Source organism: Eschscholzia californica, unplaced genomic scaffold (genome assembly GCF_041429995.1).
Source record: "Eschscholzia californica isolate CP2 unplaced genomic scaffold, dmEscCali1.0.p SCAF_1, whole genome shotgun sequence".
In the NCBI taxonomy this organism is placed as follows: Eukaryota; Viridiplantae; Streptophyta; class Magnoliopsida; order Ranunculales; family Papaveraceae; genus Eschscholzia; species Eschscholzia californica.
In genome coordinates this window covers 23,973,808-24,001,098 of record NW_028238198.1, presented here as the reverse complement: position 1 = coordinate 24,001,098, position 27,291 = coordinate 23,973,808, and the positions used below count along the sequence as shown (strand labels likewise).

Below are 27,291 nucleotides of genomic sequence, written 5' to 3'. Positions count from 1 at the left end.
TCGGAAAAAGCTCAAACATCCGGAATCAATTTTCGTTTTCACTTGTAGAAGAACGACATAATCTAATAAGTTAGAAGCAAGCAGCCATGAACAATTAACTCCAACACCATCAGGGATCTTAAAGAGCAGGGAAGTCTCACTCTTATCCATCCTTAGCTTACTTCTTATGATCTTGCATGTGATTCAATCACTTTACTTCAACATCTTTTAATAGTTCTTTGTGTTCACACAGCACATACTTTGATTTTTTAGTTCCCCAAATCATATCCTGGTAGCCTTCTTCCTTTAGTGTACTCAGTGGGGATGAATCTTTTGGTGGTATTAGTAGTTTACAATTTGTAGAGCGGTAGTTTACTTCTGGATTTCTCCATATCAAACCCTGGAAGTCAACTTCTTTTAGTGTATTTTGTGGCGGTTAATCTTTTGGAGGATTTAGTAGTAATCGACTTGAGGAGAAGCCAGGTCTCTTGTAGTAGCTTTGCCTTATTTTTGCTCTTCATGCTCCTTACTCTGAAGCTCATCTAGTACCACTATTAATTAAGGTTAGTATATTCCCTTTACCTGCTTAGTAGTTCTTCATCTCCATTTTCCTGTTTTGGCATGTTTTCATTTCTTTAGGCTACACATTAGATTCATCTTATTAATTCGAAAGTAAACTTCTAACCCCGAAATACTTAGAGTAAAATCCTAGTATGTTAGGAAGTAATTAGTAGCTATATTAATGTTATAACCATATAATGTTATCTGGTTAGCTATATTTCTTCTCATGCTTATGTCGAAAATCTAAGCTATTAGTTTCTCCTTTGTTAATTGACCTGTCTGTTATACTCAGGATCGAAACAACATTAGAGTTCTTGAAGAGATACATGAAATAACGAGTTGATTTAGTGCTATCCTCTCTTAACCTCTACTGTTGGTGCCTTTTGATTCCCAGGCATACATTAACTCTAAATAGAAGATAGCTTGCCACCATTAGCTTTAATAGGACATAGATATTACTTTTAATTCTCATCAGTAATTAAGGAAGGGGACCAGATAGAGGCCTTAGACTTTTGGACGTTATTAGGGTTGGTCTATCTAGAGTGTGCCTTTATAATTCCTTACAATCTTCTCTAGTCTCCTGACAGACCCCTCGAGGTGACTTTAGCATCTCACTTAGTGCAGTTATTAGGGTAGGAGACCATAAGTACTTTGATTGAGGCCTTAGACAGTTGGGCTTGATAAGGGCTAGTCTTTCTAGAGTGCGCCTCTATATTTCCTCACAATCTCTAATTCTTAAGCCTCATCCCTAAGTACTTTGATTGAGGCCTTAGACATTTGGGCTTTATTAGGGTTAGTCTATCTAGAGGGTGCCTCTAGACTTCCTTCAATTTTCACTAGTCTCCTGGCAGACCCCACGAGGTGCCTTTAGCTTCTCACTTAGTTCAGGAGCCGGGTGAGAATTATAACAGTACAACTACTAGGTAGTCTAAAATGATCAATAATTTAGGGCCTAAAGTCCTTAGTTGGAATGTTAGAGGAATCTCTACTTTTAGCACTCGAAAACACCTTATGAGCCTGATTAACAGGCACAACCCGGATATCATCTTCATAGCCGAAACAAAAACAAAATCATATAACATCAAAAAATATTTTAAAATTAACAAACACTATGATCATTTCTTCGTTGAGCCGACCAATAAATCTGGGGGCCTAGCGATGTTTTGGAATCACAACCTTAACCTTAAAATCCTATACTCGGATAATAATATGATTCACACGGAAATCTATAATAGCAATAAAAACCCTGAATATAGTATTACAGGTTTTTACGGTAGCCCATACCATAAAAACAAACTTAAACCATGGAAAATTTTAAATAATCTCAAAGTTCAGGATGAGATTCCTTGGGTTGTCATTGGAGACCTTAATGTTATCCTGGACGTCCAGGATAAAGATGGAGGCAAGGCGATCTCGAATTCTAACACTCACAAAATTCAATCATATATTAACAACCTTAAGTTAACAGATTTGGGTTTTCAAGGTTATCCTTATACGTGGAATAATAGACAATTTGGAGAAAACTTTATCCAGGAAAGATTAGATCGAGCCCTAGCAAACCTCCCCTGGCTTGAAAAATTTCATTTATCTAGTATCTTTCACTTGGAATCTGTAGGTTCTGACCACCTACCAATTCTCCTAGCAGACACAGACTTAAGCTGCAACAAACCCAAACCCTTTAAATTTATTCGTACCTGGATGTCCCACCCTGATTGTCACAAATTTATTTCGGACAAATGGACTAATCATCAGAATATTCAAGTTAACCTTAAAAATCTCAGTAGACACCTTACGAAATGGAACAAAACGGTCTTTGGAAACATAGAGAATAACATTAAAGAATTAATCACAAAGCTTAATAACATAACTACTAAAAAAGAATTCAACGTAATAAATAATCAACTGGAAGACTTGTATAGGCTACAAGAATCCTTATGGAAAGAAAAATCTAGAAACAACTTCCTCTCAGTAGGAGATAGAAACACCAAATTTTTTCACTCTCAAGCCATACAACGTAATAGGACTAACAAAATTATAGCCATAAAAGATACCAATGGTGAGTGGCAGGAAGGATTAGAAGAGATCCAAGCTATATTTACCTCTCATCTACTCAATATTAGTTCTTCTCAGGGCCATAGTGATAACCACTCCATTCTCAATCTTTTCAATCAAACCATCACGCTAGAACAAAACATAGAGCTTAATAGAATCCCTGACCAGGAAGAAATTAATAGTGCTATTAGTAGCCTTAAAAAAGAAGCGGCCCCGGGTCCCGATGGATACCCCCCTACTTCTTTCAATCTAATTGGGAAACTGTTAGTCCCAATATTTACAGATTAGTGCAAGAATTCTTTGAGACAGCTGAGCTTCCACAAGACACTAATCATACTCATATTTGCCTCATCCCGAAAACCACAACCCCCCAAACACCAGCCGACTATAGACCCATCAGCCTTTTAAACACCACCTATAAGATTATAACGAAAATATTGGCTAATAGACTCAAACACTCGCTTCATAATATCATCTCCCCTTTCCAGGCGGCTTATGTCCCAGGTAGACAAATTTCTGATAACATTATCATGGGGCAGGAAATCATCCATTCTCTCAAAACCATGAAAGGTGCTACGGGTTACTTTGGACTTAAGCTGGACATGTCCAAAGCTTTTGATAGGATAGAATGGAGTTTCCTTACAGAAATCTTGGCTAAATTGGGTTATTCGGCTCATTGGATCAATATGATTGCCCAATGCATAACAACCTCCTCAATGGCGGTTTTAGTCAATGGGCGTCCTGGTCCCATATTCCACCCCTCTAGAGGTATCAGACAAGGAGACCCCCTCTCCCCTTTTTTGTTCACACTAGCAATGGAGGGGCTTAGTCGTCTGCTTAAAGAGGAACATGATAGAAATAATTTCAAAGGATTTCCTACAAAAAACCCTAATCTCTCCATCTCTCATCTTCTCTTCGCAGACGACTGCATTATTTTTGGTTGTAACTCTCTAGATAATATCCATACACTCAAGACTATTCTTAATACCTTTTGCAACGCGTCTGGCCAAATGATCAACTACGCAAAATCTAACATTTTTTACTCTAAAAATTCTCATCCTAAATTCAAACGTATGATTATGCGTTCACTTAAAGTAAAATACGCCTCCACGTCGGAGAAATATCTAGGAACACAATTATTCATTGGTGCTAATAAAAAGCAAATTTTTAATGATATTCTTAATAAAATAAAAATAAAATTAGACAAATGGAATCACAGTTTTCTCTCTCAAGCGGGTCGCACTATAGTCATCTCGACTATAGCGGCGGCCGTACCCCGATACCAAATGCAATGCTTCGCTCTTCCCAAGGGCATATGCAAGAGCATTACGACTTTGCAAAAGTCGTTCTGGTGGGGTAAGTCCAAAGGCATATGTACCAAATCTTGGTCTTCGATATGTCTTCCAAAATACCTGGGTGGTCTTGGAATCCACTCCCCAGAGCTGGATAACCAAGCTATGTTGAGTAAATTAGCTTGGAGAATTAAATCTGAGCCGGAGGCCATGTGGGTTCAGCTTTTGAAAGCCAAGTACTTTGATAATACAGATAACCCAGGCCCGGCGAAATCCTATCATTCATGGATTTGGAAGAATATTAATAAATACCTCAATATAATAGGAAATTATACGATGTGGGAAGTACACAACGGAAAAAGTATAAATATTTGGACCGATAATTGGATTCCCACGCTCCCATCCATTCCCTATAACCAGAATTCTAACCTAACTAAGGTATCTCAGCTCATTGACCAAGGTAACTGGAACGAAAACATTCTTAACAATGAATTCGATAACGAGACTAAGAATCTTATTCTAGCGATCCCGATCTCTATAGAGAATGAAGATCAAAGGAAATGGATGCTTACCAAATCAGGAAAATTTAGTGTCAAATCCATGTACCAACACCTATGTATCAGTATGAACACACCCCAACCCCAATCCCCTAATTGGAACTTCCTTTGGTCCCTACCGGTTGTTCCTAGGGTAAAAATGTTTTTATGGAAAATTTGTACTAAAGCACTCCCAGTTAGGGATAGGTAGGGGTGGGATTTCTACCCGGAAGCCCGTCACCCGTTATGGGCGCCCGGAGTCCGAACCTACCCGTGGACGCCCATGCCCGAGATGGGCATAGCCCGCCCGACCCGACGAAATATAACGGGCGGGCTCGGGTGAGGAGGCTTACCCGCGCAACCGCCCGAGCCCGAGACCACATGTTATACCCGATGGGCGCCCGAAGCTTTATCACTTAAAATTAATAATAATGGGCTTCACAAATCCCATTGCAAGATACAAAATTCATGAATTTTTCGCCCAACAACTGATATGTACTCAGGTAGGCATCATTGTGAATCTTTAAGCTTAGGAGCTGGGGAATGTTGACTTTATTATCACAACCTCAAAGAAGTTTTATCAGTGGTCTCCAATGTGGGACTATATTCTTAAGTCCATAGAAAATTTACACTTCGCATAGTTTAGTCTCACATTGCTTATTTACTAATGAGAAAGCTATAGCAAGCTTTGATAAATGATGAGAGGAAAGAGTTGAAGTTCACACTTCACATACTTAGTCCCACATCATTCATTTACTAATGAGCAAAGTTATTTGGAAGCTTTTATAAGTGATGTGAGGTGAGTAGCATTTTCATGGATCTCTAATATGTGAAAGGCTCAAGTTAAAGCATCACCCGATGCCCGACCCTCCCGACCCCGAAAGACCCGAGCTTCTACATGGGCGTGGGCGGGCTTTGATCAGTGAGAAAATAAAAAATACCCGCCCGAATTACCCGAGTGCCCGAGTGGTCAAGTAGAATAGTTACCCGACCCGCCCGAACCCGAGACTAAGTTACCCGCGGGTACCCATACCCGCCCGGTTCCCACCCCTAGGGATAGGATAGGAAAATATATTGATAACAACAGAATCTGCCCGAATTGTAATGAGATAGAATCCATAGAACATGCTATCCTTCACTGCCCTCTGGCAAAAAATATTTGGTTCTATTTTAACATAATTTCTGAAAATATTATATCTGTTCGAGATTGGATTTTCTCCTGGGAAATAAATGACCAAAAGGCTTACACAATTCACAACATTCATTACGCTACCATTATGTGGAACATATGGAAAATTAGATGTGACCATTGCTTTCAACACGAAATCAACACGCTAGACACAATTATTACCATCATTACGACTTTCCCACAAATTCAAATAGTGAATGAAACAAAAACCAAAACGGAACAAGGAAAATGGATCCCCCCTGAAACGTCCTTTTTAAAGATAAATGTAGATGCATCTTTTATAGACACACAAAGTATCACAGGTATCAGTCTTATCGTCCATGACAATGAATCTAAATTGGTCGAAGCTGCATCATACACCTCAAGAAGCAGAAACGCAGAGGAAGGTGAGGCAATTGCGATCCTCAAAGGAATACAATGGGCAGAATCTCATGAATACAAAAAAATCATTATCGAAAGTGACAACATTAATATTATAAAATATCTTCAGAAAGGAAAGAATAATATTCAATGGCAATCCCTAATACATATCAAAAGAATCCAAGAAATAAAAAGGAGATTGGAAATAGTTAAATTCTCTCATACAAGCAGGAAATTCAATCAAGCAGCGGACAAATTGGCAAAATGGGCAAGAAAGAAAAACAGATCGAAGGTTTGGAAACAAGTACCTTATTTTCTTTGTAAGTTGTATTGTAATAGAACTCTTATTCCTATCTAATATATTTTATCTTTCAACAAAAAAAAATATATGACCCCCTACTTTGTGACCAGCTTCTTTTATGGCCTCCTTTTTTTTCGTAAATTCAAATATAGCCCCCTTTTTTGATGTAATTGTCTTAACTACCCTTCCTTTAAATCTTTTTTCAAAATTAAAAATAAAAATAAAATTATAATTTTACCTCATTTCCTCTCCACCACACATCTCTCTCCATGTCAACTCTCTCTCTCCACATCACATCTCTCTCCAACTCACCCCTCTCTCTCTCCAACTCACCTTCATCTTCTCCGATTGAAGTCGTCGGCCGGAGATCCGGCGACTTCCCAAATTTTTTTTTTTCTCATCTCTCTCTCTCTCTAAAAATCCGGTCCCTTCGCTGGAGCCGTGAACAGACCAGATCGGTCTGCTCGTGAACAGATCTGGTCTGTTCACGGCTCCAGCGAAGGGAAACCCCCTTCGCCGGATTTTTAGAGAGATGAGAGAAAAAAAAAAAAAAAAAATTTGGGAAGTCGCCGGCCGGAAAAATCTCCGGGCGGCGACTTCAATCAGAGAAGATGAAGGTGAGTTGGAGAGAGAGAGAGAGAGAGAGGTGAGTTGGAAAAAGAGAGAGGGGTGAGTTGTAGAGAGAGAGAGTGGGGTGAGGTGGAAATAACTTTTTTTAAATGTTTTAAATTTAGAATTAAGAAGGGTAGTAATGACATTTACTTGAAAATAGGGGGCCATATTTGAATTTACGAAAAAAATGGGGCCATAAAGGAAGCTGGTCACAAAGTAGGGGGCCATATAGGAATTAACTCAAAATAAATATTGTTTTCATTTTATTCTCCACCGTCATATGTCGTCGACTATCTGCCACTGGCCACACCCTTAAATATAAGTTCAAATCTATCTCTCTAATTCCCATTGTCGGTAGAATCAAATGATATATCCTTCATCTAGATTTTTCAGATATAGACAGTTCCGACGAAGAGATTTCTCTCTCCTTCGCTGGAGAGAGAGGAGAGGAGGGGTGAGAGATGAAGAAGAATAAGGAAGAGAGATGAAGAGAAAGTAAGAGAAAATAGTGGTCGCAAATCAGAAGTGTTGGTCAGACATGGTGGTGGTGGTCGAAGGTGGGAGAAGAGAAGAAAGAAGTTGTGGTGTCTTGTTTTGTAATAGTAAAAAGAGTTTTTGTACCTCAGAAATTACGGTTGTTTCTTCAGAACGTCAACCTCTCTGCTCACCTTAGAGCAACTCCAACGTGGGGCTCGGGCTCCCAATTTTGGGAGCCCTTGAATTTTGGGAGCCCCGGGGCTTTCCTCAATTCCAACGTTGGGCTCCCAACCGGGGCTCCCAAATCAATATATTATACGTGTGCGAAGTATGTGTGCGAAATTTTGATTTTAAATTTCGACTATAAATTATTAGATTTCGACTATGATTTAAAATGTGATATTATTCGAGAGAGATAATTTCAAAAAGATAAACACAAAAAAAAACACAAAAATAAAAATTAGAGAAAAATACTTAAAATAGTAGTATTTAAAATAATAAGAATATTAAAAAAAAAATTAGTTTAAAAAAAAAATTAAAAAAATTAAAAAAAAATAAAATAAGGTGGGGTGGATCCCCTTTTTAGGGGATCCACCCCAAAATAGCCGTTGGGAGACCCCCAACGGCTATATTTGGGGCTGGGAGCCCCCCAGCCCGGGCTCCCATTTGGGAGCCCGGGAGCATGGGGCTCCCAGCCCCACCGGGAGCCCAGCCCCGGGGCTCCCGGGTTGGAAAGGAGGGGCTGGGGCTGGGGCTCCCAAAATTTGAATTTGGGAGCCCCAGCCCCATCACGTTGGAGTTGCTCTTAGTTAAATTTGGCTGGACAGCTTTTTTTTTTTGAATCTTTTGGCTAGACAGTTAGAATAGCTTAAACTCTATATGCGACTGATAGTGATATTTGCTACTAATATGTTAATGAAGTAATGGTGTAGAACTCGTCTAACCTTCATACTCGAATTTTACTTTTTTTTTAGTTGTCAGCTGTCTCGAACCCTTGACCTCTCGGGCGGAAGACTAACCACACTCAGCCAAGGGTTGTTGCCTGTTGGCCACTCGAAAGTTACCTTTGTAAGTTTGTATACTCTGATCCTGATAATTCAATCAATGGTTGTAAAAATTTCACTTCACTAAGTAATTCTTATCATTAGTTCAACAAAAAAAAAGTAATTCTTATTATTTCAATTGGGAAGATGACATTTCGAGGGACAAGCCCTTCTGTGTGTAGGTTTTGGTAGCCAACCTTTAACTTTTTTTAACAAACCTAGAAAACCCAACACTCAAGTACTAATCAACATCTACCATCATTTTGGCCAAACAACTCACCAACAGTAATGTTTTTTTGGTTCTTATTCATGTCTATAGTCTCTTGGGCCCTTGGCCTTCCAAGTAAGTAATTATAAAGTTTATATAAAATCTTTAACAAATATTCAATTTTATGGCATCCAATACATAATGTAAAACTAGGAGAAGATGTCATTTTGTAACCTCTATAAAAGAAATGTTTTCTTTTCTTTTTCTTCTTATTCATGTCTATAATCTCATGAGACTTGAGTCTTTTATGATTTTGCCCTAGGGTGTAATATCATAGGACCATGATTTTACGATGACTCAATCATCATCGCTAGACAAATTCTCTCAGAATGGAAACGTTCCCGTCATCCTAATGTGGTCGAGGGTTCGCCTTAGACCATACTTGAGAACAGCTTCATTACCAGTTCTAAACCCATCTCCATATGCAGGCGAAGTATCAGATTCAATTTGGTGTTTGAAAAAATCCCCAAGTTTTTTCTCAAATGCAGACCTTGTACCTTTCTTTGATGTTGTTGTCGAAGAAGAAGAAGAGGATGAACTTGATGCCACGTTGCTACCGGAGCCTGATATGATCTCTGAATCAAGCCACATATGAGCAAGCACTTGGCATATACCTTCTTCAACCTCGGGACTAAGAGTGCGAAAACCTGTCAAATCACCAGTATTAAACCTTAGCATTCATCTAGAGTAATCCATCAAATAAACATGGTTGAAAGGGGGCATTAGTTGCAAGAGACTGAAGTACCTTGAAGGCGCAACCATGCGTGCATCAACTCATGGGCCAGAATCGATCCAGTTAGCAATCTACAATCACGCACAAAGATTCATCGTTGTGCACTACAACTTTAACCAAGCATTAGATTAGAGAGAGAAAGAGAGAGTACCTAGGGAGCCCATACAAGATGAGAATGGCTGTCACCTCACAACGGCGAGTCAGCCTATATGGCTCCGTTATCATATCAAAGATTTTCCCTGCTCCAATTTTTGGTCTCCTTGAAATCTGGTATTTCCGAGCAAAACTATTACTCTAGAGCCGTGGGTGCGAAATTAGAGAAGAAATTATGTTGATTTATTCTTACAGTACTGATTGTCTGCTCTTCAGACAGACACAGCCCTCTCGTCTCAGGCATGTGATGATGACCTCCCTGTTAAGAAAACAAAGAAGGAAGAAAGCAATTCAATTCAGATTTATCTATTTAATGGCTTGACATGAAGAACTGAAATCGGGCAGGCAGAGTAAACTTACTGTTTTTTCTCCTTCCATAGCCTCGTTTAGTGCTGACCTCTCAACTAAGAGTAACGGAACTTGCTGCTCCACTTTCATATTTAAGCCTTCATAGAATTCCTTGATATCAAGGTAAAGTGGTTGACATTCATTTGTGTCCATGATAGCAGAATCTAGACACTCCAAACAAAGCCTTCGACCATCGTCTAAGGAGATGTATTTTGTATCTCTGGGCTACAGATAATTAACGAAAGGATTTTCAAATATTAGAATTTCTGAGTAAGATTTTCATTTTTATAAGCAAATTTGACGAGGAAAGGTCGGTAATAAAGCAGTTCGGACTTACTTCCATTCTCTCACAGCTACAACATCGTGGAGTTCCGTCATGCTCATGCGAGGGACAATATTTTTGGACCCAAAACGGGTGTGCTCTATATTCAATAAGACCAGCAGCATTCGTTGGAATCTGTATGAAAATAATTGAGCAACCAGTAGAAAACAGTTAGACTTTCAGAGGAGTTTGTGGAATAAGATTCATCTACTTAATTACTTCTCAATGGAACTCGGTATTGATTCGAAACTAGTACATACGAAGTTCTTGCAGACATCACATTTTGGGTGATGGTGTTCCTTATAGCAAGCTTTATGATAAGGGTAATTTCCAGACATGGAGAACTGCAAACGAAAGCAATGATGTAGCCATGTGAGTAAATGACAATTGAAAGAACGAAACAATCAGCTCTTATTAGGTGTTTTGGAATGGACAAAACCGAGTACAACTTTAGCTACTTCCGCACCTCATAGTCCGAAATAGGCCGATTGCAAGCATGGCAACGAAAACATTCTGGATGCCAAACTGCACCCATGCAACTCAAAAACCGTCCGTGCCCAATCTCAGTATTGCATCCTGCACAAACCCTAAACAAGATTTGTTCATTGAGACGGTGAGACAGAAGTTTTATGGCCTAAAATCGTCTAATTATACACACGGGAAGTACTGGTAGAAATTTCACAATCTGCAAATGGGTAACTATATGGTTGATTAGGAGCTACAAGGCTCAACTTCAATATGAACAAAACACATATTCAGACGATATCTAAGCGAATCAATGAAACTTCAATACTTATAGAATTTTATTGAGTCCAGAGTATAATGTGACATTTCATCAAATCCTGAGTGTACTTCTATGCAATTGGTTAGAACCATAAAATACAAATTGGTTAATGATGTAACAATGGTTGATCCAAAAGTAAAAGTTTGTAAGTAACAATAAAGGACCTAATAGATAAAATATATGAATCTCCATATCTTCGTTTCGGGTTTATTTTTTTAGATTGTCAAATCCATATTGGTGTTGTTAAAAAGTAACATATAAATGAAACTGAAACATGGAGAATTTGAATAATACAAGTTGTGATGTGTTATGACTTAAGTGCAAAGATCTACTATATGTTGAAGCATAGATTTACAAGGAGATAGAAGTAGAACGTAGCAAACTCAGAATCAAAACTACATATACCTGAACCCTGCCATAAAGGGGAATGGTATAGGTTGATAGATATCACCATTGGGTCTGTTTACACTTTCACTACGAGGAGGAGACTCTGTGTTCAAACTTTCTTGTAGAGCTCGTGCAAGTTGTTCATCTTCCTCCAAATGAGATCCAGTATCTAGAGAAAAAAATCAAAAGAAACAAAAACAATTAAAGTTGAGTACTTCATTGAATGTATATATAAATTATAACCATCTGAAGAAATCCTAAGTGATCTGTCATACAACACTCTGAGCCTTACTAGATTGACCTGAACATCAAAGTTGTATAAACTTTTAACAATATTACTCACCAACTACAGTTTTCCCCTTTTGCTCTTCTTCTGAAAGGGAAAGTGCAATAGCACGATCTATATCTTCATCATCAGACCAAGGATCCTGCATTAGTAGCCCCCACAAGTTAACAGTGAAAGAACAAGAAAGACGAGTCCTTCATGGAAAATGCAACAAATTTCTTCATCACGAAAGTGTACAATAGGATTACGGAAGGAAATAAGAACCAACATTGACTTAGGCTTATTCATTTTCTCAAACTTTAGGTACGAACTCTTGAAAAGTCATCAAATTTGAGCAAGAATTATAAAGAAACCTATGTGCTTACTTACCGCTAATTGTGCAGGTTCATCCCAAACCCTATCATCTTCATATTTCCCTTGATACTGTCCTTCAGAAATTTTATGGCTGGACCCTTTAAAAATTTTGTTCAGCCAACCCATAATGCGAGATGTTATCTGCTCATAATCTGAAAATTTTTTGCCCAAATCAGTTAAGAGAACAATCAAACTTTTACACATTACAACATCTCGTATGGAAATTCTGCAATAACATAAATATTATAGCATATAAAACGACGATAAAAGTACATGAAACTTTTGTAACTTTAATCCACAGCAATTGGATAAATAAATAGAAATTCGAGACTTCCTGAAAGAGAGAAAACAAATATAAACCATATTACGGGCAAACAGAAGTACCCGCAATCGGAAGATATAGCTCGAGTTTCGACTCATAAAACCAATTATGTAAATTATAAACAAACCCAACTACAGAATCAATGAAGCACAAAACAAAAAGAAAAACCCACATAATCTCAATCCAAGCTAATCAAAGAAGCAGTTTGAATGAGAAATTATTAGTCTCAAATTGAAGAAATTTATGCTTGAAACATTCAATTGAACTCCAAATACACAAACCTATCCTATCAATTAGCAAACAACAACAAAAAAATTAAATTAAATACCCACCAGACATAGAATTCCCCAAGATTTGAAACACCAAAAAAATTCCTTTATGATCTAAACAAGGACATAAAATTACTTTGAACAAGTTCTATAACAAAAAAAAACATTTATCCCACCTCATATTCATTAAAGATCAACAAAAAGGAGATTCCTCCAGCTCAATCTGATGTCTATCAAATTCATAACATGTGATCTGACTTAAATTTATTCTGTGAAAAGGAGAAAAGGAAACTAAAAATTGAAATCATAGGATCTGTAAATTACCTCGAAGAGATTGAGAATCTATAAAAATGGCTAAAACAGAAGAAACCCAGATCAGAAAAAGGTCCTGATACCCATAAAAGCATAGTTGATAACAATATTTATAATCCAAAAAGATATTCCTTATCCCCAAACAAACCCTTCATTTTTTTTTCATAGATAGAAGAAGAAGAAGAAGATCAAGATAGAGAAAAGAAAAACCCAGATCTCTTTGATTATAGATATAAACAGGGGGAACACAGAAAAACAACTAAAATCAAGAACAAATTAAGAAAGAGTGCTTGAATTGTACGCAAAATACTACAAGTCAAAAGGGAGGAAACCTAATCCATCTTACCTTGAGAAAAGAAAAAAATTGAACCCCAGAAAGGATTAGAGAAAAAGCATCAAATCCGTTTGGGTAATCAACAATTTTTTTCTTATTTTTTTTTTGTTTTTTGCATGTGGGGTCCTTTAACTTTTCACTTTCTTGAAAAAGTATAGTTAAAGAAAAACAAATAAAAAAATTTTAATCTTCTTCTGTAAAAATCAATTGATTGAAGATTTGAGAGGGAAATTTGTACAAAAATTGAGGTTATTGAATCAACAAAAAAATGGGGGCAAAAAAAAATTGAAACTTGAAAGTGAAAAGAGGAAAGAATCAAAGGAAAACAACTGTTCAAGGAATAGGATTCTTCTACCGGCCTACCCACTTAGGGTGTGGCACCAACAAAAAAGAATGGAGACCAATACTTGAGGTCTCCCTCGGATTTGTCTGTAAAAAACTGGAATTTATTTATTTATTTGATTTCTGAGTTAATTGGTCAGGTTTGACTGTTTGAGCAATCAATCAAAATATTTTCTTTTACAACTTGTCAACTTTGTCTAATAGAGTCATAGAGAGTGGTTGAGTATAAATAGGAAGTGGGGATACTAGTAACTAGATAGACACCAGAAGTTGAAATGGCTCACCCCTTAGCTACCATCTTACAAATGGAATAGCAACTTCCAGCAATTACTTTACAACAACAAAAAAAAACTTTCAGCAATAACTTAACAATGTTATAGACTAGAGTGAACGGAAAAGTTTATTAAAAAAAAAACATGTGATCATTGCTTGAAATTGGGAGATAAAATACCAAATACTTCCAATTGCAGGCTGTTAAGGTGTTTACACAAACAAGATTGAATCCATTAAGAAAACCGTTCAAACTTGTAACTCTGGCGAGGGAGAACTTTATTCAATTTTGGTCGCCATTTTTAGCATATTGCCGCTCCATAGAACTGATACATTAATTTGGTCATTATTGACCTTTCCACCCTAGTATCTCGAATACTCAGAGTTAACTTCTTGTTACATCCCTCTTCTTGACCAAATCAAGCAAGCAACTCGAACCCTTAAAGCTGAAGCAGCTCCGAGTTTTGATGGCTACTTATTTTTTTTTCTCCGTTCAATTGTGATACCATTCGGTCTAATTATCCAAACAATCAAAGCTACCACACTCACATTTTCTTGCTCCAAAAGTTTTCTTCCCCTAAAACATATGTAGGCCTCTAACAACTATCTTCTTTCGTCAATTAAAAGCCTTTAGTCGCCTTGAATGGAACTTCATCTCAAGCACTTCCCGAAAAGTAGGTTTCTCTCCTATTTGGGGTAAGATAATAGCGAGTTGTTTGTCGCCATCGTCTGCCTCCATTCTTATTAATAGTCGGTATGAGTATTATTTCCTTCTCTCCCGAGGTATCACGAAGATCCACTTTCTATGTTCTTTGCTATGGAAGACCTTAGTCGTCTCGTAATTCATTCATGCATATAAAGAAATTTGGCGTCTTGTACATATGGACCCGATTGTTCTGTACATGGAGATCAAAATCTACGGTGGGTATCAAATCACACAAGAACTACAGAATAATTGTCATGAGTTTATAGGAACCCGAAATTACTTGACCAAGAGCTTGTTTTTCTTTTTGAAAATTGACTACGATGTACGATAGTCATTACAATGGCATCGATACATCAAAGATGTGATAAGCACGATACTCCCAAATCTAACAAGAACGGGTCTAAAGCCCAACTAATTATGACCTAAAGCTCAACTACATTATTTATATCATAATAATTTCAAATTCAATAATCCAAAGATTCCACTTCTGAGAATCGAGCCAGAAACCTCTAAAGACTTTTGGAGTATATGTCAACACTTTAAACCATTTGTAAACCATTTGAGCAACCAAGTGTTAGACCGACCGAGAGCTTGTTGAAAAATAGTCCGGCCGAGAAGAAAATTCAACCTGGCAAGACACATTGGAATTCTGCCGGGGATATCTTCTTCTGTGACCAACCATCCAAATAAACCGTAATTTTGGGGGTCCCATCATATCTTCTTCTTGCGGAGGTGGAGTTGCTAAACTAAGAAGTGGAAATGAATTATCCCTCTGAATTCCTCTTCTTCTTCTACAGGAGAGAGAAAGGTGGTGAAGTATTTTGAATTACAAGAGAATGGAGCTCTTCTCTTTGACTTCTTCTCCTCGTATAACTACTACTCAACTATCATCATCATCTTCATCAAGAAAGATTTTGATTGATAAACACTCTTTCATCTCCACTCTTACCATTAAAAAGATACACCCAAATGCTGGAACCCTCAAGTTTTCCCATTTCAAAGCCCAAGCTTCAGGTATGTTAGTCCTCCCACATTTGGGTATTCTTAAATTAAAACCCTCTTTTCTGGGTGTTCTCTAGATTTTGAATTTGGTTAAAGTTTCTTGTGAAAAATGGGTAGATGGTATAACTGTAATTTAGTAGTTAATTTTAGTCTTATTATCTGACATTGGTTATTTGTTTAGAGATTATGAAGTTGGTATAAATTACTTATAATCTGCCACCAATAAATTTATAAGTAACCCCAGGAAATTACCTACTCAATTTGTTGGTTGTTTCAATAATTCAAACTAGTTAGACATCAGCCCCACAGAACTTCAAAGGAATCATAACCACAAAAGTTTGTTGTTTTTAAATAATTCATTAGTCATAATCTTTGAGAGAACCAATTTATTGTTCATCATTTGTTTTTTGGATATGGGTAGGTGTTGTATGGTATGATTAAGTAGTCTTTGTTTGTTTATTAGAGTAAGTATATTCAGCATAAGACAACAAAAATCTCTAAAAGCATTGCAAAATTTCGATATTTTAGGCCAAATCTTTCATGTTTTATTTTAAAATAATGTAATTCTCTGCTTAGATTGTGATGTCTAACACTAAATGATTGAAATTTTATCCACGACGCTGCAATTTTGGCATGCACTTAGATTTTAAACATTGCAAACGTTCTACAAGGATAAGCACATGACCGTAGAAATAGATCATGCTCAGATGAACGAGTTTGTCGATCATATTCTATGACAGTCGCGTAAACGGCACGAATAAATTCATGCAACATATAAAAAGTTACATGACACCGTGTTTCTATTTAAAGTGCATATGATCTAGTATAGTTGAATATTGTTAACAAGTGCCATAATACCAATTTTTGAAAGTATAGAGCAGGCAATTGATAATTATGTTAAGAAATATTGTCAATCTACCCAAGTAGAGAAGATATAAAGTAATAGGCGTGAAAATTAGATAGAAAAGGAGTCTTATGTCTAGTATTGTGCCTAAGGATTATAGGATGTATAAATGGGGAACGGGAGAGGGTACCAATCATGGATAATTTTGCCTTTCTTTTCCAAGTCTAGTTGAGGAATGCAGTTTTTCTAAAAAGACGAATAAGTTTCTCACGGTTTAGCGTTGGTGGTTTTTCTTCTCTTTCAATTTTGTGCAACAGGATCTCTACAAGGAAGTAGAAAATCAAATCCTGGGACAGTAAAGGCAAGTACGCAGCAACTGCAGTCAAAAGATAGTGATGTTGTATTTGTTGCTGGTGCTACTGGTAAAGTTGGTTCGCGGACTGTAAGGTTACATAAATTCTTCACTCTTAGTTCAAGAATTAAGGTTACATAAATTCTTCACTTTTATCCTTTTCTTGGCCCTATATTGTTGCTAAAACGTTGAAACTTTTAACAGGGAGCTTCTTAAACTTGGTTTTGAAGTTAGAGCTGCTGTTAGGAGTCCTCAAAAAGCTGATACACTAGTTAAAGTATGTCTTCAAATAGTAGTTATAGTGCATCATTTTTCAGGTAACTCAAATCATTTGACTTGAAACATAATGGTGTTTTTTTGCAGAGTGTCCAACAAATGAAGCTTGACGATGTAGCCGAAGGTACGAAAAAATCAATATCTATAAATAGAGCGTTTCAGAATTATATGAGGAAATATTCAAACAAAAGATGAAAATTTTAGTAGACAAGATAAATTTAGATTACTCAGCGAATAACAGATATTATCTGGTCTTTAGCCCAGCTGTAGAGAAGCTTAAAATTGTGGAATGTGACTTGGAGAAAGGCGGGATAGAACAGGCAATAGGCAATGCATCTGTAGTAATTTGCTGCATAGGTGCCAGCGAAAAAGAGATTTCCGATATCACCGGGCCGTATAGAATTGACTACAAAGCTACAGAAAACCTTGTTGATGCAGGTAAAATGAGGATCATATACATTATCAATATGATGATTGTACTGATATTTATCTAGCCCTTTACCAATATCTTTATGAATGTGATGAAAATAAGAATACCAAGTATTCTTCAATTTGCAGCAAAATCTGCTGGTGTTAACCACTTCATTTTGGTTACCTCTTTGGGGACAAACAAGATCGGATTTCCTGCAGCCATCCTTAAGTAAGTAGAAGATTTTGTTTGCTCATAGATCTATGATATACAAGTTAGGCCTATCAAAAGGTTATTAATGATTCTCAACCCTATACAAGTCTATAAGGTGACGAGTTTATTCTTCTTTTGGTTCTATAGTTTGTTTTGGGGAGTCCTTATATGGAAAAGAAAGGCTGAAGAGGCACTGATAGCAAGTGGTCTTCCTTATACTGTGAGTGAAAACAGACTCATAGTTGTATAGTACTATGTGGTTCAACATGTATGAAAATTGACTTAGTTTACTTATTTGATGATCTTCTCAGATTGTGAGGCCCGGAGGAATGGAACGGCCTACTGATGCATACAAGGAAACACATAATCTTGTTCTTGCAAAGGAAGATACTCGTTTTGGTGGCCAAGTGTCAAACCTTCAGGTTTTTCTCTCTTCTGAATCTCATTATCATAATCTTGTCTCAAATATTATTTGTATGGTAAAGTTGCGACTTTTGATGTTTATATGTTGCAGGTAGCAGAACTAGTGGCTTTCATGGCTAAAAACCGAAGCCTTTCTTACTGTAAAGTTGTCGAAGTAATTGCAGAAACAACTGCACCATTGACTCCCATGGGAGATTTACTTGCTACGATACCATCTGATCGAGTCGATAATTCTCCGGCAAAGGTAAGCTTCGCTTAGATTAGTTTGTTCTTATAGTTCGTGCTCAGTGTGTCTATGTTTCGATATGAATATAAACCAAAGTAGTGTATTTTTTTGTTTAAACGGTAGTCTTTCTTTTTTGAGGTCTGGATTAAGTCTAATTCATATAAATAAAATCGAGGACTAAATAGTTATTTCCATTGGGTAATATACTCGCTAGCCACCTTCACAATAATAACGCTAACAAACTTTACTCAATATATATAGAAATATCGGCAATAATTATGTTCTGACCTGTGCTGGGGTATGTCTACTAGATGAACATTTGCTAGTTAACTCTAAAATATACCTAAATAGAGTAGCACATTAATTCTGTATTCTCGGCAGGAACTGCAAGATATACCTCTACCTAAATTAACACCTTCTCCAAATAGTGTTCCTGAAGCAACTAGCACAGTCATCACAGAGCCACCACCCGAAACAACAGTACAGAAGATGAGGCCTCTTTCTCCCTATATTGCGTAAGTACATTTACGTAACATTGACCATTTCAACACCTGCATGTTTTCTTAATTGTTTTAACACAAAAAAGTGTGTGTGTGTGTGTGTGTGTAGCTATGATGATCTAAAACCACCTACATCTCCTACTCCAATCTCACCTGGTGGACAAGTAAATGTCGTGAAAGCAGACTCTCTCACTACTAGTGTCGATCAAGTTAGGGTATCGGAGCCAATAACAGAAGTAACTACTCCAAAATCAGAGCAAGTGGAACTGCAGAATACAAGGCCTCTCTCTCCTTATTCCATGTAAGACTTTATTTTTTTTTCTGTTCACGTTTCTCTTTTCTAGTAAAATGAGAAAAGAATGTGGAATGTTTTGTGTGGATAATGTGTTCAAATGAGGAACGAATATTGCAATTTATACTATACATGGAATAAGTAGATTATGATTTTAGATGCTTTTGACAGGTATGAGGATTTGAAGCCACCAACAACTCCAACTCCACCCCAAGCTACGTCAAAAGACATAAATCTCACTGCTGCACCACTTGTGGAAGCTATACCGCCCTCCACTGGGGGTAGTCCTATCATAGAGAAAGAGCCTTCACTGGTTGTTGAAGAAGTTTCGGCAGTTCTTCCCCAAAAAACAAGCTATCTTTCGCCATACTATGTGTAAGTTTAATTAACTAGATGTTATCGTGGGACATAAGATGTTTGGTTTCTGGACATTATCAATTAACCTTCAACTGGAATTAAGCAACACCATTTTAGTGTCACTATTTCAATTGTAGCTATTAAGTTTGCATCTCGTAACTCTAAAGCATCTGGATGCTAATTGAGTCGCCTTTCGATTTAATTTACTTTTCTGAAAAATCAATTTTATTTACTTGATTCTCATAGATTATACTTTAGATGCTTTTGACAGGTATGAGGATTTGAAGCCACCAACTACTCCGACTCCACCACAAGCTACGTCAAAAGACATAAACGTCACTGCTGCACCACTTGTGGAAGCTATACCACCCTCCACTGGGGGTAGTCCTGACATAGAGAAAGAGCCTTTGGTGGTTATTGAAGAAGAAGTTTCGGTAGTTCTTCCCCAAAAAACAAGTTATCTTTCGCCATACTACGCGTAAGTTCAATTAAACTAGATCTTATCATCGGACACAAGATGTTTGGTTTCTGGACATTGTCAATTGACCTTCAACTGGAATTAAGCAACACCATTTTAGTGTCAATATTTCAATTGTAGCTATTAAGTTTGCATCTCGTAACTCTAAAGCATCTGGATGCTAATTGAGTCGCCTTTCGATTTTATTTACTTGATTATCATAGATTATGACTTTTGATGCTTTTGACAGGTATGAGGATTTGAAGCCACCAACTACTCCGACTCCACCACAAGCTACGTCAAAAGACATAAACGTCACTGCTGCACCACTTGTGGAAGCTATACCACCCTCCACTGGGGGTAGTCCTGACATAGAGAAAGAGCCTTCGGTAGTTATTGAAGAAGAAGTTTCGGTAGTTCTTCCCCAAAAAACAAGTTATCTTTCGCCATACGACGCGTAAGTTCAGTTAAACAAGATCTTATCATAAGACATAAGATTTTTGGTTTCTTGACATAGTCAATTGACGTTAGATGTTTTTGACAGGTATGAGGATTTGAAGCCACCAACTACTCCGACTCCACCACAAGCTACTTCAAAAGACATAAATCTCACTGCTGCACCACTCGTGGATTCTATACCACCCTTTATTGGGGGTAGTCCTGTAATAGAGAAAGAACCTTCATTGGCTATTGAAGAACAAGTTTCGGAAGTTCTTCCTCAAAAAACAAGTTATCTTTCACCATACTACGCGTAAGTTCAATTAAACTAGATCATATCATCGGATATAATTTTTTTGGTTATTGTACTTCCTTTATTCCATGTTGGACAATTCTCATTTTAGCCCTTAGCTCAGACACTTTTTCAATATTTTCGTTCAACCGTATCTTTTTTCCTTTATCCTTGTTACTAGTCAATGACACATCTTTTTCAGGTACGAGGACTTCAAGCCTCCTGCTTCACCATATTTTAATGCACGGAAGTCACCATCTACGATTGGTAGTGAGCCTCAAATATTGACCGTGCCAGACGTCAGCCAAGCCCACAAGCCAACATTGGAGATCTTGGAGGAGGATAAGCATGAGATTTGTGAACCAAAGCCAAGGCCACTTTCACCCTTCACTATGTAAGATAACAGGCTTATTATGGTATTCATCACGAGCATGGCATTTCGGCTAAGAACCCTTTAGCAAGAGTTGTTAGGAAGTTGGTTTCCATCCTCTAGGTCTGATATAAGTTCTGTCTGTTTTTTTTGTTGTTGAATGAACAGGTATGAAGACTTAAAACCACCAACCTCCCCAATCCAATCATAATGAGGTAAAAGTGCATATCCAAATCAATATTCAAAATGAAACTTGAAGTTGAATATTTGTTTTTTTGGTAACAGTCCAAACAAATTAGTTTTTCCTTCATATTTTGAATTGTTTCTTACAAATTTCAACAGAATCTTGTTCCAATTGTCTCACCTAGAACATAGTCTATTTTGCCCTAACATCATTGTGTGTACTTTTTTCAGACTCATCACCAAAATGGGGGCCAGGAAGGTAATTTACAAGATGTGATGAAGAGGCTAAGCAGATACAGAAAACTGCGGTTTTGCTTTCTTTTTCAATAAGGGTGTCATACTATCTTATCATTCATTGGATTTATATGTTCATTATTTTTTGTTCATCAGTCTACCAGTATTCCTTATCATTTGGGCACATTTATCTACTAAATATTCAATTTCAAGAGATTGTAGACTATAGAAAGCACAATGTCACTCACAAAAAATGTGATTCTACAACCTCAAATTCTATACATATGCTATTCTAAGCTATAGAATCTTCTAGGTCTTTCCCCAGTTTTCCCGAATCTTTTGGAGTCCTCCAAAAGGTGTGCATGGGTGTCAGACCCATTGCTAGGTCAATTTTTGTAGTCGTTACATATTGTATTAAAATTATGTGCAACCAATTTTGAAAACCTAATCCACAGTAAAAAAAAAAAATATTCAACTTTAATCCATTACCGGATTCCTTCATCAAAAAAAAAAAAAATCCATTACCGGATTGGTTTCTTTATCTTCCAAGGGTTTTTATGCAATAACAACTCCACCAAAGTTTAAGCCTAATTGAACTTTGGTTGAGTTGTTATTGCAGGAAAACCTTTCAAGCTCATTTGGGAAAATTGCTCACACCTTATCTGAACTTAGGGGTGAGCAAAAACCGAACCAATTGACCGAACCAAACCAAGTCGAACCGCACCGATCGATTTTTGGGCCGAACCGATCACTGTTTGACTCGGTTCGACCGAAAAACCAATCAAACCTAAATCGGGTTGGTTTGGCTTCGACTTGAGTTTCTAGAAATAGTCCAAACCGAACCGACCGAACCATAAGAAAGAATGAAATAATAATTTTGTAAAGTTATAAAGTGTTAAACAACAAAGAAAATAAATTAGAATAACCCTAATCAACTCTTCCATACTACTGTCTGTCCTCCTTCTTAATTGTTGTGGTTTAATCAGCCACAACCTATTCAACTTGATTGAACAATTTTAGAGGTAAGTCTACTAATTTTCTATGTACCACTACCTATTCTTAGTTAGTAACTTAAAATTATAGATTTTGCATTCGCCATTCTACTTCTTTTTTTGTTTGTAATGGTGCAAAAGTACAATGAAATTTTAATTTTAATTTTCGGCATATGTAATGGTAGAAAAGTACCATGGATTCTTAATTCTTATTTTCGATATATTCAATGAAAAAAACCAACCCTTGCTCACCCCTATCTGAACTCACAAGATAAATTATAATTCCAAAAGGATAGAATAAGGGTAGGGTCAGAATTTCTTAGAGGGTTATATTGCCATCACAGACAAATCAAAGATACAGGCCGATAATTTTTTTGAAGGAAAGTATATTTCAAAGAATTGAAAAAAAAACAAAAAAAAATTAATCAAAGAAAACAAGTTAGTAAAAAGGAATTGGGGATTTAAAAAAAATGGGAGGGAGTTTCAGACATCCAAGGAAGGAAAAAAGCAGCATTAACTCTCAAGCCTGGCGAAGGCGAAAGTTCTTAGTCGGCCACTGCGAATGTCTTGAGAAACAAGCCTTCAATATATCATCATAAACCCCCAATAAAACCCTGTTTTTTACAGATTCAAAATTCAATCACAAATCAAAAACCCTAATTTAATACAACAACTACAGGCTACAGGATTTAGAGAAATAGATGGATCAGAATCCTAGCTTGGTAATTCTCCCCTATAAGAAAGAAAATTAAACAAAACGCATATTATAATCTTAGTCGATCATTTGGGGAAAGGATCATCACTTCCATCTTGTTCTTATAAACCCTAAATTCAGAAAATTGAAAAGAAACAAACAAAAAAGAAATTGATAGATAGATAGAGAGAATCTCAGACATCCAAGGAAGGATAAAACAGCATTAGCTCTCAAGCCTGGCGAAGGCGAAAGCTCTTAGTCGGCCACTGCGAATGTCTTGAGAAACAAGCCTTAAGATTATCATCATCAATTCTCTCTTCTACTTTCTTAATACAATCAATAAACACAATCGAACTAAAAAAAAAAGAATAGGAATTAGGATTTCATCTTCACTATCAATTATCAAATATGAAGGATTTGAAACCCTAATGTCTTGAGAAACAAGTTATCTTACACCATTCTACGCGTAAGTTCAATTAAACTAGATCTTATCATCGGATATAAGATTTTTGGTTACGAGACTTCCTTTAGTCCACGTAGGACAATTCTCATTTTAGCCCTTAGGCTCACTAGTCAATGACACATCTTTTTCAGGTACGAGGACTTCAAGCCTCTTGCTTCAACATATTTTAATGCACGGAAGTCACAATCTACGATTGGTAGTGAACCAAAACCAAGGCCACTTTCACCCTTCACTAGGTAAGATAATAGGCTTATTGTAGTTGTTACGAAGTTGGTTTCCATCCTCTAAGTCTGTTTTACTTTTTGTTGAATGAACAAGTATGAAGACTTAAAACCACCAACCTCCCCAATCCAATCGTAATGAGGTAAAATTGCATATCCAAATCAATATTCAAAATGAAACTTGAAATTGATTATTTGTTTTTTGGTACAGGTCCAAACAAATTAGTGTTTCCTTTACATTTTGAATTGTTTCTTACAAATTTCAACAGAATCTTGTTCCAAATGTCTCAACTTTGAATCCATTAACGGATTGGTTTTTTTTTATCTTCAGCTACAATAATATTCCAAGGGCTTTTATGCGATAACAACTCAACCAAAGTTTAATTTAATTGAATGTTCCAACTTTGGTTGTTTAACTTTGGTTGTTTTGTTATTGCACGAAAACCTTTCAAGCTCATTATAATTTAGAATTGAAAAGGATATGGATAGGTGGCTCAGAACTTCTTAGAGGGTTGTATTCCCATCACAGACAAGTCAAAGATAATGTCATATGGTACAAAGTGTTCATCATAGGCCGATAATTTTTTTAAAGGAAAGTATTTTTCCAAGAATTACAGAAAAATAAATAAATAAATTTAATCAAAGAAAACAAGTTGGTAAAAAGGAATTGAGGATTTAAAAAAATGGGAGAGAGTTTCAGACATCCAAGGAAGGAAAAAAGCAGCATTAACTCTCAAGCCTGGCGAAGGCGAAAGTTCTTAGTCGGCCACTGCGAATGTCTTGAGAAACAAGCCTTCAATATATCATCATAAACACCCCCAATACAACAAAATAAAACCCTATTTTTTTACAGATTCAAACTTAAATACCAAATAAAAACCCTAATTTAATACAAAGCGAAATAGAAAAATAAGGGATTTTGAGAAATAGATGGATCAGAGTCCTGGCTTGGTAATTCTCCCCTATAAGAAAGAGAATTAAACAAAACGCATATTATAATCTTAGTCGATCATTTGGGGAAAGAATCATCACTTCCATCTTGTTCTTATAAACCCTAGATTCAAAAAATTGAAAAGAAACAAACAAAAAAGAAATTGATAGATAGATAGAGAGAATCTCAGACATCCAAGGAAGGATAAAGCAGCATTAGCTCTCAAGCCTGGCGAAGGCGAAAGCTCTTAGTCGGCCACTGCGAATGTTTTGAGAAACAAGCCTTAAGATTATCATCATCGATTCTCTCTTCTACTTTCTTAATATAATCAATAAACACAATCGAACTAAAACAAAAACAGAATAGGAATTAGGGCTTCAGTATCACTATCAATTATCAAATATGAAGGAAAGAATTGAAACCCTAATTTCTACTTTGATAGGTACGCACTAAAAAACCAAGAAGATCAGTAAAAAGAATAATATGCATCTTAAAAGGTTTCTGACTTTGGGTATATTGAGAAGAAGGAGAACGAGCGATACTTATAGGGTGAAATTAGGGTTTACAAAAAGATGTTCAGCACCTCCCCTCCGTTATATTTGGTAACTCGCCGAAACAACTTTACTCTCTCGATTGGTTATCGCCAGTCGCCACTAGCGCTGAAAACCCTAGAGCACCGGGGCGCATACCAGGCCCACCTGACTTGGTCCATATAGGCCTGAAAACAATCAATAAAATGAGGGAATGGTCCAAATTTTGCCACATCAATACGCGTTCAGTCTAAACTCGGACCGAAATGCGTTTTAGGTCCAAATGTCAGGGACAGCTAGGAGTTTTCTTTTTTTTGTTTTTTTATTCCTCTTTTACCCCTCCGTGTTGACGTTAAACACTCGTTCCATCTCCATAAATCCCGCAAAATCTCACCTGAATATCTTTAAACTCTCTTAACTGACTTTTTCTCTCTCTAGATTATCGCAAAACAACATCTTTCTCTCTAAATATATCTAAATCCCGATAAATACTCTGTTTTTTCTTTGTTTCTCTCTCTAAAACCTTCTCAAAAACGCTGATTCTTTCTTATTTCGTTCAAATTTTGAAAATTTGGGATTAAATTTTGGCGAAAATTAAAACTCCCGCCCAGATTTTTGAAAGATTCCATCTAAAGTAATAAGCCCCCCGCCCAGATTTTGGAAAGATTTTTGAAATCTGGAATATTTTTTTTTCTTTCTCTCTCTAAATTTTTTAGAGAAACAGAAGAAGAAGATATGTAAATTTTCTACCTATATATAAATATTTCGAAATCGATTATATTCTTGCCATCATCTCTATCTTTTTGAGAAAAGGAAAGTAGTAAGATTGGAGAGAGAAAACATGTTTAAACAGAAATAAAAAGAATAAAAATAGGAAATATGGGAAGAGAAAAATTTGGAGAGAAAATATGAAAAAGGAATAAAATTTAGAGAGAAGGAAAATAGGAAAAATCTAGAGAGAAATCCTCAGTAAATTAAACAGTTTCCGGTAAACCAGAAAATTTCCCAACACTAAAGCGTCTAGTACACAAGAAATCCCCAGTAAATTAAACAGTTTCCGGTAAACCAGAAAATTTCCCAACACTAAAGCGGCTAGTACACAAGAAATCCCCAGTAAATTAAACAGTTTCTGGTAAACCAGAAAATTTCCCAACACAAAAGTGTCCAGTACACAAGAAATCCTCAGTAAATTAAACAGTTTCCGGTAAACCAGAAAATTTCCCAACACTAAAGCGTCTAGTACACAAGAAATCCCCAGTAAATTAAACAGTTTCCGGTAAACCAGAAAATTTGCCAACACTAAAGTGTCTAGTACACAAGAAATCCCCAGTAAATTAAACAGTTCCGTAAACAAGAACCAATCTGAAAAAAAAATTGAGAGAAATTAGTTAGAAAGAAATTCGAAATTAGTTAGAAATTGGTTAAAATTTGAGAGAAATTAGGAATTGGTTAAATTAATAAATCTGGAAAGTTAGAAAGAAAAATTCGAAATTTGAACCAATCTTGAAAAATTCGAAATTTGAGATAAGAAACAAATCTAGAAAAAAAAAAGAAAGAATTTTGAACCAATCTGGAAATATTTGTTTAGATTGAAGAGAAAATTTTGAAAAGAGAGGAATTTGTTGAGATTGGAGAGATAATAGGAATTAGAGAGAGAGAGAGAAAATCTAAATTAGTTAGAAATTGGTTAAATTAGGAGAGAAATTAGGATTTGGTTAAATAAATAAAGAGAAATAAATCTGGAAAGAGAATTAGAGAGAGAAAGTAAAACAGTAGAGAGAGAAAGTAAAATTCGGAGTGGAGAATCCCGTGTTTTTCAGAGTGGCAATTCCGTAATTTTCTGGATGGCATTCTTTGTAAATTCGATAAAGAAAACGGATCCTTCCGTAATTTTCCATCGCCCTCTGACGCGTTGGACTGGGAACGCATTTTTGCGTACGAATGGATTGGGCCCTCTTTTTCGCCCCAATTTTGGACGTCCCGCCCATTCCCTCAAAACA

General features: G+C 36.5%; 2 protein-coding genes and 6 non-coding genes across 20 annotated transcripts; 1 reads left to right on the top strand and 7 right to left on the bottom strand.

Moving 5' to 3' along the window:
* Positions 1-8,503: 8,503 nt before the first annotated feature.
* On the bottom strand, positions 8,504-19,725 carry LOC147565293 (protein DA1-related 1-like). 10 transcript variants are annotated; one of them, XM_086651766.1, is made up of 14 exons: positions 13,287-13,805; positions 12,953-12,982; positions 12,805-12,858; positions 12,053-12,189; positions 11,741-11,825; positions 11,416-11,566; positions 10,693-10,813; positions 10,487-10,570; positions 10,242-10,361; positions 9,917-10,129; positions 9,750-9,815; positions 9,555-9,670; positions 9,416-9,474; positions 8,504-9,317 (listed from the first exon to the last, which is right to left on the bottom strand). In XM_086651766.1, the coding sequence occupies exons 4-14, from the start codon at positions 12,161-12,163 to the stop codon at positions 8,995-8,997; spliced, it is 1,449 nt and encodes a 482-aa protein (XP_086507892.1). In that variant the 5' UTR covers positions 12,164-12,189; positions 12,805-12,858; positions 12,953-12,982; positions 13,287-13,805; the 3' UTR covers positions 8,504-8,994. The 10 variants fall into 10 exon arrangements, with proteins under 10 accessions (XP_086507892.1, XP_086507891.1, XP_086507889.1 ...); XM_086651765.1 differs by lacking the exon at positions 12,805-12,858 and adding an exon at positions 19,694-19,725 and having other exon boundaries at positions 12,953-13,680; XM_086651763.1 differs by having other exon boundaries at positions 12,953-13,931.
* TIC62 (NAD(P)-binding Rossmann-fold superfamily protein) lies at positions 15,151-21,692 on the top strand. Of its 4 annotated transcripts, XM_086651756.1 has the most exons (18): positions 15,158-15,606; positions 16,756-16,885; positions 16,995-17,067; positions 17,154-17,190; positions 17,331-17,504; positions 17,625-17,706; positions 17,836-17,908; positions 18,000-18,110; positions 18,203-18,355; positions 18,719-18,852; positions 18,947-19,138; positions 19,301-19,504; positions 19,758-19,964; positions 20,194-20,400; positions 20,488-20,694; positions 20,876-21,067; positions 21,212-21,258; positions 21,458-21,692. In XM_086651756.1, exons 1-17 carry the CDS (start codon positions 15,429-15,431, stop codon positions 21,252-21,254), a joined length of 2,397 nt encoding a protein of 798 aa, XP_086507882.1. In that variant the 5' UTR covers positions 15,158-15,428; the 3' UTR covers positions 21,255-21,258; positions 21,458-21,692. The 4 variants fall into 4 exon arrangements, with proteins under 4 accessions (XP_086507884.1, XP_086507882.1, XP_086507883.1 ...); XM_086651758.1 differs by lacking the exon at positions 20,194-20,400 and having other exon boundaries at positions 15,151-15,606; XM_086651757.1 differs by lacking the exon at positions 19,301-19,504.
* A 1,239-nt stretch (positions 21,693-22,931) lies between these two features.
* LOC147565291 (small nucleolar RNA SNORD14) lies at positions 22,932-23,054 on the bottom strand. The gene has a single exon (XR_015231615.1). It is a non-coding gene; the product is annotated as a small nucleolar RNA SNORD14 (small nucleolar RNA).
* A 99-nt stretch (positions 23,055-23,153) lies between these two features.
* On the bottom strand, positions 23,154-23,261 carry LOC147565290 (small nucleolar RNA Z103). Its single transcript, XR_015231601.1, has one exon. It is a non-coding gene; the product is annotated as a small nucleolar RNA Z103 (small nucleolar RNA).
* A 75-nt stretch (positions 23,262-23,336) lies between these two features.
* LOC147565289 (small nucleolar RNA SNORD14) lies at positions 23,337-23,458 on the bottom strand. The gene has a single exon (XR_015231602.1). It is a non-coding gene; the product is annotated as a small nucleolar RNA SNORD14 (small nucleolar RNA).
* Positions 23,459-24,522: 1,064 nt separating this feature from the next.
* Positions 24,523-24,645, bottom strand: LOC147565288 (small nucleolar RNA SNORD14). The gene has a single exon (XR_015231626.1). It is a non-coding gene; the product is annotated as a small nucleolar RNA SNORD14 (small nucleolar RNA).
* A 115-nt stretch (positions 24,646-24,760) lies between these two features.
* LOC147565287 (small nucleolar RNA Z103) lies at positions 24,761-24,868 on the bottom strand. The gene has a single exon (XR_015231600.1). It is a non-coding gene; the product is annotated as a small nucleolar RNA Z103 (small nucleolar RNA).
* Positions 24,869-24,943: 75 nt separating this feature from the next.
* Positions 24,944-25,065, bottom strand: LOC147565286 (small nucleolar RNA SNORD14). Its single transcript, XR_015231586.1, has one exon. It is a non-coding gene; the product is annotated as a small nucleolar RNA SNORD14 (small nucleolar RNA).
* Positions 25,066-27,291: the final 2,226 nt, after the last annotated feature.